This window comes from Pipistrellus hanaki (assembly GCF_964339955.1).
Source record: "Pipistrellus hanaki genome assembly, chromosome: 5".
Lineage (NCBI taxonomy): Eukaryota > Metazoa > Chordata > Mammalia > Chiroptera > Vespertilionidae > Pipistrellus > Pipistrellus hanaki.
In genome coordinates, this window is record NC_140507.1 from 80781063 (window position 1) to 80793038 (window position 11976).

At 50.8% G+C, this 11976-nt stretch overlaps 1 protein-coding gene across 1 annotated transcript; it reads right to left on the reverse strand.

The window, feature by feature from the left end:
- Positions 1-1176: 1176 nt before the first annotated feature.
- NXNL1 (nucleoredoxin like 1) lies at positions 1177-5078 on the reverse strand (the record flags this gene model as incomplete). The annotated part of the gene is made up of 2 exons (XM_084886049.1): positions 1177-1495; positions 4753-5078. 2 exons carry the CDS (start codon positions 5076-5078, stop codon positions 1177-1179), a joined length of 645 nt encoding a protein of 214 aa, XP_084742175.1.
- Positions 5079-11976: the final 6898 nt, after the last annotated feature.

The following is an 11976-nucleotide window of genomic DNA, read 5'->3' on the forward strand; positions in this document are numbered from 1 at the left end:
AAAATTATACAGGTTTCAGATGCACAATTGCACATGGACATCTCATTTCACGGAAGATGGGCTGAGCGTCCTCAGCACCATTATTCTATTTTATTTGCATTTTCCCATGGTGGACTCAGTAACCATTCCACCTCACCCAGGTCTTAACAATATTTCCGGAGCCCGGGACAGGAGGCTCAGACGAGCCTCTGAAGGACAGGACAGGCCTGGGTCCGCCCCCTTTTGGGAGAGGGTATCTCACAGCCAGACCTCTGTCCAGCCCCAGGTCCCACCCTTCACCTGGGGATGGGGGCGGGTGGGGGGGGTGCCGAATCAGAACAGACTCCTCCAGTTCCCACCCTGGGCCTCAGAAAGACCCTTCCCGGCCCTGAACAGCCTGGGTCAGTGGGTAGAGCATCTGCTCATGAAGGATCTTGTGTTTGATGCCTGGTCAAGGGCAAGTAACTGGGATGCAGGGGCGTGTGGGAGGCAACCAATCAATGTGCCTCACATCCATTCTCCCTCCCCCCCCACCCCCCCTTCCCTCCCTTTCACTATATCTTTAAAAATTCAATGGAGCCAAAACCGGTTTGGCTCAGTGGATAGAACGTCAGCCTGCGGACTGAAAGGTCCCAGGTTCGATTCCGGTCAAGGGCATGTACCTTGGTTGCGGGCACATCTGTGCAAGAGGCAGCTGATTGATGATTCTCACTGATGTTTCTAACTCTCTATCCCTCTCTCTTCCTCTCTGTAAAAAATCAGTAAAATACATTTAAAAAAAAATCAATGGAAAGAATGTCCCAGGGTGAAGAGTAATAACAAAAGACCCTTCCCACTCCCCACGGGCCTTTCCCGCCATCTGGAGAACTCTGGACTTTTTCTTTCCCCCCAAACCCCTCCCCCCTACACTCCCCCTCCCTGCTAGAGACTCCTGCTGGGGCCCCACCTCTGGACAGAACTCAGGATGGTCCCTCCCCGCGCACCCTGTGGCCCGTCTGATTCCGCCGTCCTCACCTCTGGTTCCTCCTTGGGGAGCTGAGAGTAGCCCGGGCCCCACGCACCACAGGGGAAGGGGTGAGGGGTGAGGGCGCCCCATAGACCCGCCCCGCCAGGGGGTCAGAACACCCCCATCCCACCCCGCCTCCTCGGAGGTGTCATCACAGACCCCCCTTTGCCCCCCCGCCCCCCAGCCCCAGGTCAGAACAGCTCCCCGGCGCCGCCCTCGGACCCGGGGGCGCCCCCCGCGGCCGGGCCCTGCGCGCCCCGCCCCGCCCGGTCCACGCGGTACTTGCGGCGGCGCAGCGGGTCGGTGAGGCTGCGGGGCGCGGGGTCGTCCAGGTCCTCGGGCGGCAGGAAGCCGCGGTCCAGCAGCTCCGCCGCCTCCTGCCAGTTGGCGAAGCAGGCGGGGCCCAGGCGCCGGATCTCCTCGGCCGCGTCGCGCGTGAGCACCTCCCCGCTCGGCTTGAGCACCACGACGGCGGGCAGCCGCTCCACCGAGAACCGGCGCCCGAGGTCCCTGCAGGGCGGCAGGCCGGTGACCCCCAGCCTGGAGCCCGCCTCTCCTGGACGCCCCCCGGCACTGCCCGGACCAGGCCAGGCCATAGCGGCAGACTCGCTCGCATCTCAGGGACTTCGCACGGCCGCCTCCTGTCTGCTCTGCCTGAGCATCTTCCCGGACCTCTCCCCATGGAGGCCCAACCTCACCCCGCAGCACTCCCGTTCCCCCTGCTGTTCCGGGCCTCTCGGCACCCAGCACATTGCACTGGTGATCTCTCCCTTCCTCCTGCAATACAACCAGCTTCGCCAGGGCATGGGGTTCTGTTCTTACTGGTGTCTCCAGTGCCTGAAACAGTGCGGGACAGAGTAGGTACTCCGGAAATGTGGGGGAGGGACGAATGAATATTGATAAATGCCATAAAGAAGTGTGAGTAAGGGGCTGGTGGTGAGGGAGGGCCTCTCCCAGGAGGTGACCTTTGAGCTGAGATCTGCAGGAGGAAGGGGCCGGGCCGGGGAAGTTTGGGGAAGGGGTCCCAGGCAAAGGCCCTGAGGTGGGAGGAGATTGGGGTGCTGACTTGATCACACACGCCCCACAGGGCCACAATGTTTCCTTTTCAGTCTGAAGGGGAAGGTGGTGAGAAAAATCCGCAGCCCCAGGAGATCCAGGACCCGTCTAGGCCAGAATCCCTCACCATCTGCGTGGGTAAAGGGAGCCAGAACTGGGCCCATCACCCAACCGTGCTTTCTTTCTTTCTTTCTTTCTTTGTTCTCCAAATTATAATAGAAAGTTACAGAAGTAGCAGAAGCGAGCCAGCTGGACTGCGTAGGCTCAGGAAACAAGTTAGAGGCAGAAGAAGGGCCCTTCGGCTTAGGAGAGGAAAGGCAAGGCTATCTCACGTGGGGAAGAGGAGAGAGAAAGCCTCACCCTCGGTCCTTAATTCCCGCCCCCTCGGTTCGCCGATGGCCCTTTTCCAGCCTCCACGCTGAGAACACAGGATACCTGCAAAACCCCACAGGGGCAGGTGGCCTGACAGCAAGTGAAAATACAGGACACCCAGTGAAGTATGAATCTCATATAAACAAATAATCTACACTAATAAAAGAGTAAGATGCAAATTGACCATACCTTTGTGATGCCCACCAGCCAATCAGGAGCCAGCATGCAAATCAACCCAACAAAGATGGTGGGTTAATTTGCATACACAGGCGCCAAGTGGCTGGGGGCAGGGCAGGGCACTTGCATCGTCACCATGGCGATGATGCAGGCATTCCACACTGCCCCAGCCACTCCGGGCCTCTGGGCAGCGTGGGAAGGCAGAAAGGCGGCTCCGGGCCAAAGCAAAGGCAGTCCTGGCAGCCAGGGTAAGGAAGGCCTCCCTTGTAATATGTAGGACAAGCTTATACTAAGAAATTATTCATAGTGAAATCTGTGTTTTACTGGGCATCTCTATCTGGCAATCCTGCGGGTGGGGTGGAGGGTCGGAATGGGCTCACTTCAGTTACCAGCTGGGTGCCTGTTTTGTTGAAGGGAGTGTCTCAAACAAGGTCAGCCTGTCCCACGATGCCCTTGCAGCTGGTATTTCTGCCTCGGGGAGGGCAATGTTGCCACTTCTGGGGACAGGACCCCGACCCCCCACCCCCACCAGCTGCAGAGGGCAGTGGGAGTGAGCCAATGTCCAAACTAATCTTAGGTGGAGAATGAAGTTCTTCATGACCAGAAACTTTGTTGTGTAACAAAATGAATGAAATCAGAAAATGTCACGAAGTCCGCAGCTCACTTTCAAATGTTTCAGCACAAACTTTGCAGTGCATATGTACCAGTAGATACAGCAAATATGGCAACATGTTAACAATTACCTAGCGTTTCCTTGTGTGCTTCTTCCAACTTTTTCAAAAAGTTGGGGTTTAAAAAAGAGTGAAAGGCTTACTGCAGAAAAGGGAAAAGTTCTAAAATAGCCATAGCCCTCGCTGGTTTGGCTCAGTGGGCTGAAGGGTCCCAGGTTCGATTTCGGTTTGGCCTGTGGGCTGAAGGGTCCCGGGTTCAATTTCGGTCAAGGGCATGTGCCTGGGTTGTGGGCTCCATCCCTAGTGTGGGGTATGCAGGAGGAAGTCGATCAATGATTCTCTCTCATCATTGATGTTTCTATCTCTCTCTCCCTCTCCCTTTTTCTCTGAAAGCAATAAAATATTAAAATGGGCAAAGGACCTGAGTAGACACTTCTCCAAAGAGGACATAGTCATGAAAAAATGTTCAACATCACTAATCATCAGAGAGATGCAAAATAAAACCACGAGGTATCACCTCACACCTGCCAGAATGGCTACCATCAATAAATCAACAAACAGGAAGTGCTGGCGAGGATGCAGACTGGCACAGCCACTATGGAAAACATTATGGAGTTTCCTCAAAAAATTAAAAAAAAAATTAAAAATTAACCCAGCGATCCCACTTCTGGGAATATATCCTAAGAATTCCGAAATACCAATCAGAAAGAATATAAGCAATCTTTTGCTCGTAGCAGTTATTTACAATCGCTATGATCTGGAAACAGCCCAAGTGCCCCTCAGTAGATGAGTGGATGAAAAAGCTGTGGTACATTTACACAATGGAACCCTGCAGCTGTAAAAAGGAAGGACCTCTTGCCCTTTGCAACAGCATGGATGGACTTGAAGACTATTAATGCTAAACGAAATAAGCCAGCCAGAAAAAGATAAATTTCCCATGATCTCATTTATATGTGGAACCTAAAGAACAATAAACAGCCAGAACCGGTTTGGCTCAGTGGTAGAGCGTCGGCCTGGGACTGAAAGGTCCCAGGTTCGATTCCGGTCAAGGGCATGTACCTTGGTTGCGGGCACATCCCCAGTAGGGGGTGTGCAGGAAGCAGTTGGTTGATGTTTCTCTCTCATCGATGTTTCTAGCTCTCTATCCCTCTCCCTTCCTCTCTGTAAAAAAAAAAAAAAAAAAAAAATCAATAAAATAAAAAAAATTAAAAAAAAGAACAATAAACAGGATAGGTCCAGAGGCATGGATGCCTGGAACAGACTGATAGATCTCAGAGGGGAGAGGAGGAGGGGAGCAGGGAGAGATTAACCAAAGAACTTATATGCATAGCTTATGGACGGTGAAGGCCTGGATTGGGGTGGGGACTAGGTGGAGGGGGAAAAGTGGGGGACATCTGTAATACTGTCATCAATAAAACAAACAAAAAAAATACTTCCCAGCAGAAACACCCCCACCTCCAGGAAGCCCTCCCTGACCTCCCCCCCACTCACCTTCTCAGCTCGTCCTCGAAGGGCAGGAAGAGCCACTTCCTGGGCATGTCCTTGAGGAACAGGTCCTGCTGCTCCTCGGTGGTGTCCTGGGACACGTACACCAGGGCCAGCTGGGCCGCCCGCAGCACGTAGAACTCATCCGTGAGCCGCGTGAAGAAGTCCCTGAGCACGGGCGCGAAGGCCTGGCAGCGCGGGCAGGACCCGGCGCCGAAGAACAGCAGCACCAGCCGGTTGTCCAGCCTGCGGCTGAGCTCCGCCTCCGTGTCCAGCTCGTCCTGGTCGCCGTTGTTTCGGATCAGAACCCGGCCAGAGAACAGGGCGGCCATGGCAGCCTGGGCGAGGGCCGGGGAGAGGGTGCAGGACCTGAGCGGCCCTGCGCCTGCCGGCTGGCTGCTATCCCGGGATTAGGGATCCTTAGGAGGTCAGTTCGGGGCCTCACTAATCTGCCTGAGCCATGACCTGATTCTGACCTGATTCTGCAGAGCCTCCCAGGGCAGAGGGCAGCTGCCAGGGCCCTGTCTCAAGGGATAACTGCAGGTGCATTTTAAAAATGCCCAGGACTAGCCGAAACCAGTTTGGCTCAGTGGATAGAGTGTCAGCTTGCGGATTGGAAGGTCCTGGGTTCAATTCCGATCAAGGGCATGTACTTTGGTTGTGGGCACATCCCCGGTGGGGGATGTGCAGGAGGCAGCTGCTCGATGTTTCTCTCTCATCGGTGTTCCTAGCTCTCTATTCTTTTCCCTTCCTCCCTGTAAAAAATCAATAAAATATATTTAAAAATAAAATAAAATAAAATAAAAATGCACAGGACTAGCTCAAACCAGTTTGGCTCAGTGTATAGAGCATCAGCTTGCGGACTGAAGGGTCCCAGGTTCGATTCAGGTCAAGGGCATGTACCTTGGTTGTGGGCACATCCCCAGTGGGGGGCGTGCAGGAGGCAGCTGATGAATGTTTCTCTCTCATTGATGTTTCTAACTCTCTAGTTCTCTCCCTTCCTCTCTGTAAAAAAAATCAATTAAAATATATTAAAAATGCACAGGACTGCAAAGGAAACCCATCAGACTGACCTATGGCATGAAACTTTTTCCTTATGCGATGTAAACACACAAGCTTCTTCATGAACACACTAAGTAACCCGGATTCCCCGGGGCTCTGCCAGTCACTGCAATCTCCAGCGGAGGTGAGCGTAAGTGGTGTTTTGAGGTGTCTGCCGTGACCAGGATGTGAAGTGAAGTTACCTTGGGTTTCCACGGGTGAAAGGGTCACAGGACCGGCCCACGCCTGCTTTGCCAAGCTTGAGATGTTTGCTAGATTCCAGTGAGAAGTGAATGAAAATAAAGATGACTCCCCGCCCCCTGAATTCTGTCAGGACGGTCCACCTTACAGTCCCCTGATGTGCAAGGGTGGAAATCACGGCCATCGTATTTTGCAGCCCCTTCCTCCAGGAGATGGAAACCGGTTCCCCTCTCCTTGACTCCAGGCTGGCTTGTGGCTTGTTTCCATCAACAGAATGTGGCAGAAGGTGTGAGTGTGCAGGATGACTCTCTCCTCCCGCGGTCACTCTCTTGGAGTGCTTCCTCCAGATGCTCCCAGTATTAGAGAGGACAAGGGTGTCAAGGTCGGGGCAGCTCTAAACGTTACTACTGAATGTTAACATGTAGCACACACAGAGTTTCTGCAGACAGCTGGAAACAGGATGAGCTTGACAGGAACCCAACCAGATAAATTGTAGTCGATTGCAAAGGAAAAATCTATGTGTGATTAACCAAATAGTGTATATAAACAATGGCTAAGCCTTGTCCAGTTGGTGTTCTCAGTGGTTAGCATAGGTCCACCTATGAACCAAGAGATGGCGGTTCAATTCCTGGTCAGGGCACATGCCCAGGTTGCAGGCTCAGTCTCCAGTAAGGGGGTGTCCACTCATCATTGATGTTTCTCTCTCTCCTCCCTTCTCTTTCTGAAATCAATAATAATAATAATAATTGTGTGTGTGTGTGTGATATATATATATATATTTATTTATTTAAAAATATATTTTATTGATTTTTTACAGAGAGGAAGAGAGAGGGATAGAGAGCTAGAAACGTCGATAAGAGAGAAACATCGACCAGCCGCCTCTTGCACACCGGGGATGTGCCCGCAACCAATGTACATGTCCTTGACCGGAATCGGACAGTCACTCTACCACTGAGCCAAACCGGTTTCGGCAGTGTGTGATATATTTAAAGAATACAAAAACCCCTTGAGATAAAGGATGCCAGTGCTGCCCTGATGAGTTTGGCTCAGTGGATAGAACGTCAGCCTGTGGACTGAAGGGTCCCAGGTTCAATTCTGATCAAGGGCATAGACCTTGGTTGCGGACATATCCCCAGTAAGGGGTGTGCAGGAGGCAGCTGATCAATGTTTCTCCCTCATTGATGTTTCTAACTCTATCCCTCTCCCTTCCTCTCTGTAAAAAATCAATAAAATATATTTTAAAGAAAGGATGCCAGTGCTGGCTCTCCCGTGAGCTCACCCATGCCCCCGCCCCCTTCCTGAGGCGTGTATCTTTTGCTTTTTCACTCCTAATCTCCCAGGGTTCTACAAGACTTGCAACCAGCGGAGCAGCAGGCAGCAGCAACTCGTCTCAGGCTAACTCCCTGAATTTACCTCCAAGGGCCCCCCCTTTTGCCTCTGTAACGTGTTTCCTGAGTCCACACGGCCCAGTGCATTCATTTCTGTCACTGTGACTTCCTTCCCTGAGTCTAGGCAGCTCCACCTAAGCTCACTCTTATTGCCTCTTCTTTCTTAAGTCCTTCCTTTGTTTCACTGACCCCGGCTTTCACAAATGTGCTCTCCAAATCACCTGGGCTCAAATCGTGAACTCCTGCACAGAGTCAAGAACCCAGATATTCCAGACTGCCCCTGGGCAGACCTTCCTCAGTCCCGGCCCCTTTCTGGTGACAGTATGAAGCCACCAGGTTTGGGGTAATTTGTTACGCAGCAGTAGCTTACGAAAACGCCTGCTCTAGAGGATTTTTCGGGGCCTGGGGAAACATGGGAGACCCTGAAGGAAACTTGGTATCATTGGATTTACACAATAAAGGGAAAACCACAGCTGAAACTGGTTTGGCTCAGTGGATAGCGCATCAGCCTGCGGACTGAAAGGTCCCAGGTTCTATTCTGGTCAAGGGCATGTACCTTGGTTGTGGGCACATCCCTGGTGGGGGAAGTGCAGGAGGCAGCTGATCGATGTTTCTCTCTCATCGATGTTTCTAATTCTCTATCCCTCTCTCTTCCTCTCTGTGAAAAATCAATAAAATATATTTAAAAAAAAGAAAAAGAAAACCACAAAATCCTCATTGCCAAGAGTTTACTTCACGCTGTCAAGGCTCCATGCATGGATCCCTTCCAGATGTGTCTGCCTCACTCCATGTGGAAACACTTTCCTAGTCAGATGTCCTTCCCGTCGTCTTTGCCAGAACCCTGGGAAATCCAGGCCTGCTGGGAATTCGAGAGGGCACTGAGGGCAGAACCGTCTCCGCAGTGACCCCTTCTGCCATGCTGATGAGGTGCCAGGCCCGTGTCCTCAGCACAGTCTGCAAGGCCCATGCAGTGTTGTCCCATTTTACGGGGAAGCACGGAGCCTGGCAGGAGCTGACCCGCTGACTAATCACCCCGTGAAGGATGGTGTCAGGCTGTAGAGCCAATTCCAGCGTGACTGAAGCCACCAGCTCAGCCAGAATCCTCCACTCGGGGCCAGGCCATTCTTCGTGGTGTGGGGTTGTCCTGTACATGACAGGATGTTAGCAGCCCCCGGGCCTCTGCCCACTTTCCCAGTGCACTCTCCCCTTTCCTAGTTGTGACAATTAAAATGTCTCCAAATGTTGCCAAGTGTCCCCAGGGCCAGGTGAGAACCACCAGTGCTAATCCCCTTTCCAGCTGTAGTGGTTGGAATGATGGCCCCCAAACAGATACAACCAAGTTCCAACCTGAAGGGCCTGTGACTGTGACCTTATTCGGAGGAATAACAACATTTAAAGATGTAACCAAGTTAGGGATCTCTAGATGTGACTGTGAGTCCTAAGGAAAATAAAACACCTGCTGAAACCGGTTTGGCTCAATGGATAGAGTGTCGGCCTGTGGACTGAAAGATCCCGGGTTCGATTCCAGTCAAGGGCACGTATCTTGGTTGTGGACACATCCCCAGTGGGAGGTGTGCAAGAGGCAGCTGGTCAATGTTTCTCTCTCATCAACGTTTCTAGCACTTTATCCCTCTCAATTCCTCTGTGTAAAATCAATAAATTTTTTTAAAAAAATGTTAAAAGAAAATAAAACACCTACTAAGAAGGGCTCCTGGTGGCTAACTGGGCTTAAATTAAAAAAACAACAACTCACAAAACAGCATAGCCCTGGCCAGTGCTGCTCAGTGGTTTGAGTGTCAACCTGGGCACCAAAGGGTCTTGGGTTTGATCCAGGTCAAGGGCACTTACCTGGGTTGCAGGTTTGATCTTGGCCCTTGTCAGGGCGTGTGCAGGAGGCGACCAATTTCTCTCTCTCTCTCTCTCTCTCTCTCTCTCTCTCCCACTCTCTCTAAAATCAATTGAGAAAATATCCTTGGGTAAGGATTAACAAAACACACACACACCAAAACCAGTGAATTAATAAGAAAAACCTCTGTTAATTTCATTATAAGCTAATCTGAGTTAAAAACATTGTAAAATTAACAGGGCGTTAATTTTCACATGTGACATACGGCCGGGAAATTTTGTCCATTAAATCTGAAGTCCACTAAGTGAAGGTCTGCAACATGGAGTGTTTACTTGGTTTTGGCAGTTCCAGGAGACTCACACCTTCACTGTGGTGACTTGACCACGGCAGAGAAACTGCTCACTCCCCCACAGTGCTCATGTTCCACTTACAGTGAAACACCTTGCTCGGCTCTCTCAGTACCTTATTTCAAAGTATGTTTTGTCCTCCTGATCTGGCTCAGTGGATAGAGCATCAGCCTGCAGACTGAAGGGTCCCAGGTTCGATTCCGGTCAAGGGCATGTACCTTGGTTGCGGGCACGTCCCCCAGTTGGGGCCGGGGGGTGGTGGGGGAGGGAAAGGAGGGGTATACGAGGCAGCTGATGGATGTTTCTCTCTCATCAACGTTTCCAATTCTCTACCCTCTCCCTTCCTCTCTGTAAAAATCAATAAAATATATTTTTTTAAAGGTATGTTTCATTTCTCTCCTTCCAGAAAGTTTGGAGAACTTTAGCTGTGGCCTGCAGGCACTTGGGTCCCTTCAGGGGGGGAGATGTCCATCAGGTTCTGCCCCACAACTACTGTGGTCGCCCATTAATTCTCCAGATCAGAAGTTCCTTGTCTGTCAGACGTTTTACAGTGAGTGACCAATAAATATTTGATTTACAGAGCCTCGGGAGGCGGGTGTTATTACCCACAGGGCCAGCAAGGTAGAGGGGAGAGGTAACTCACCCACGGTCACCCCGCTGGAGAAGGTGAGAGCCTGTTTGACCCTGAGTTCTGTCCCCCTGTCTAAGCCTCAGTTTCCACGTCTGTGAAATGGGAATAGAGCTGTTTCTTTCATTTCTTTTTTTTAAAAAAAATCCTCACCCAAGGATATGCTTTTATGGATTTTTTTTTTTTTTTTTTTTTTGAGAAAAGGGAAGGTGGGGGGAGAGAGAGAAGCATGGATTGGTTGCCTCCCTTACATGCCCGGACTGGTGGTGATCCAACTCAAAACGGAGGTATGTGCCCTGACCAGGAATCAAACTCACAATCGTTTGGTGTACTGGATTAGCTCCAGCCCACTGAGCTACCTGGACAGTTTCTTAATTGTTCATCTGGAATCCCTGGCATGGGTAAGGCTGTATGAAAATAAGGGGAGCTATAAAAAAGGAGGAATTCTTACCATTCGCAGCAGCCTGGATGGAACTGGAGAGCATTATACTAAGTGAAGCCAGGCAGTGAAAGAAAAATACCACATGATCTCACTCATTTATGGATAATAAAGAACATTATAACCCGATGAACAAAAAGATAGATACAGAGGCAATAAAGCACCAAACAGACTGTCAAATTACAGTGGGAAGGTTAGGGAGAGGTAGGGGAGATAAGAGATCAACCCAAGGACTTGTACGCATGCATATAAGCATAACCAATGGACACAAGACACTGGGCATGTGGGGTGAGGGATGTGCGGAGGGAGGGGAGGGGAGGCCAGGGGAAGGTCAATGGGGGGAAAAAGGAGACATATGTACTACTATTTGTAACACTTGAAACAATGACATAAAATTAAAAAAACAAAATAAGGGGGAAACCTCACTAAAATGGAGTGGGGAGGCCAGCAGGGGGCGCTCTCACACAGTACCACTCCACGTCACTTACAGGCGTTATAGTGTGGATGATAGACCCTCAACAGAAAGGGTCTGCACATTCCCACTATCCTGGTTACCCACCCAATGAAAAACTATAATCTCTCTTAACTCTCACTTTTCTCTGATGGACTTCCTCTTAAAGCAACCCTTCTCAACAACTTCCTCCTTTTTCCTCCATAAAACAGCATTCCTCTCCTTTATATGTAAGACTTCCCTATGGCTTTTGCTAAAACTTGTCCCAAATTGAAATTCTTTGCTGTTCCCTATTTTTTTTTTTTTTTTTTTTTTTTGCTGGTAAAAACAGCTGTTTTGTTTTTAAGGTCACCGTGTATTTTGGAATTGGGAATTTTTTGTCTTAGGAAGGTAACTGAGGGTGAGAGCTGCCAAGCGTTGCAGGATGCTGCTGGGTTGTGGGGTATCCTGTGAAGGGGAGAAGACGGGATGAAGAGGGATAAAAATGGATAACTGATCACTGGAAACAGCCCGGGTCGCCCCTGGAGTTCTGACACCACCTTAAGGAAAAGTCGAGCTTCCAGAGTCTTTCGGATTTCCTGGTTTCAGGCCGAATCGTAAGAGAATCTCCAGGAGCTGTGGTGAGAGTTTGGAGAGACTGTCACATGCACTATTCAGTTCTGGCTCCCGGAGCTTGGTGAGATAATGGGAGGAGGAGAGGAGGAAGCGGAGGAGAGATAGAAGGAGGGAGAAGGGGAAGGAGGAGTGGGTGGAGGAAGAGAGGGAAGTAGGTGAAGGAGAGCACAAAAGGAACTGGGGGAAAGGGGGAAGGGAGAAAGAAACAGGAAGAAGGGGAGGAGGCCGAAGGAGGAGGGAGGGAGGGAGGCAGGGGAGAAGAGGGAAATCTGGG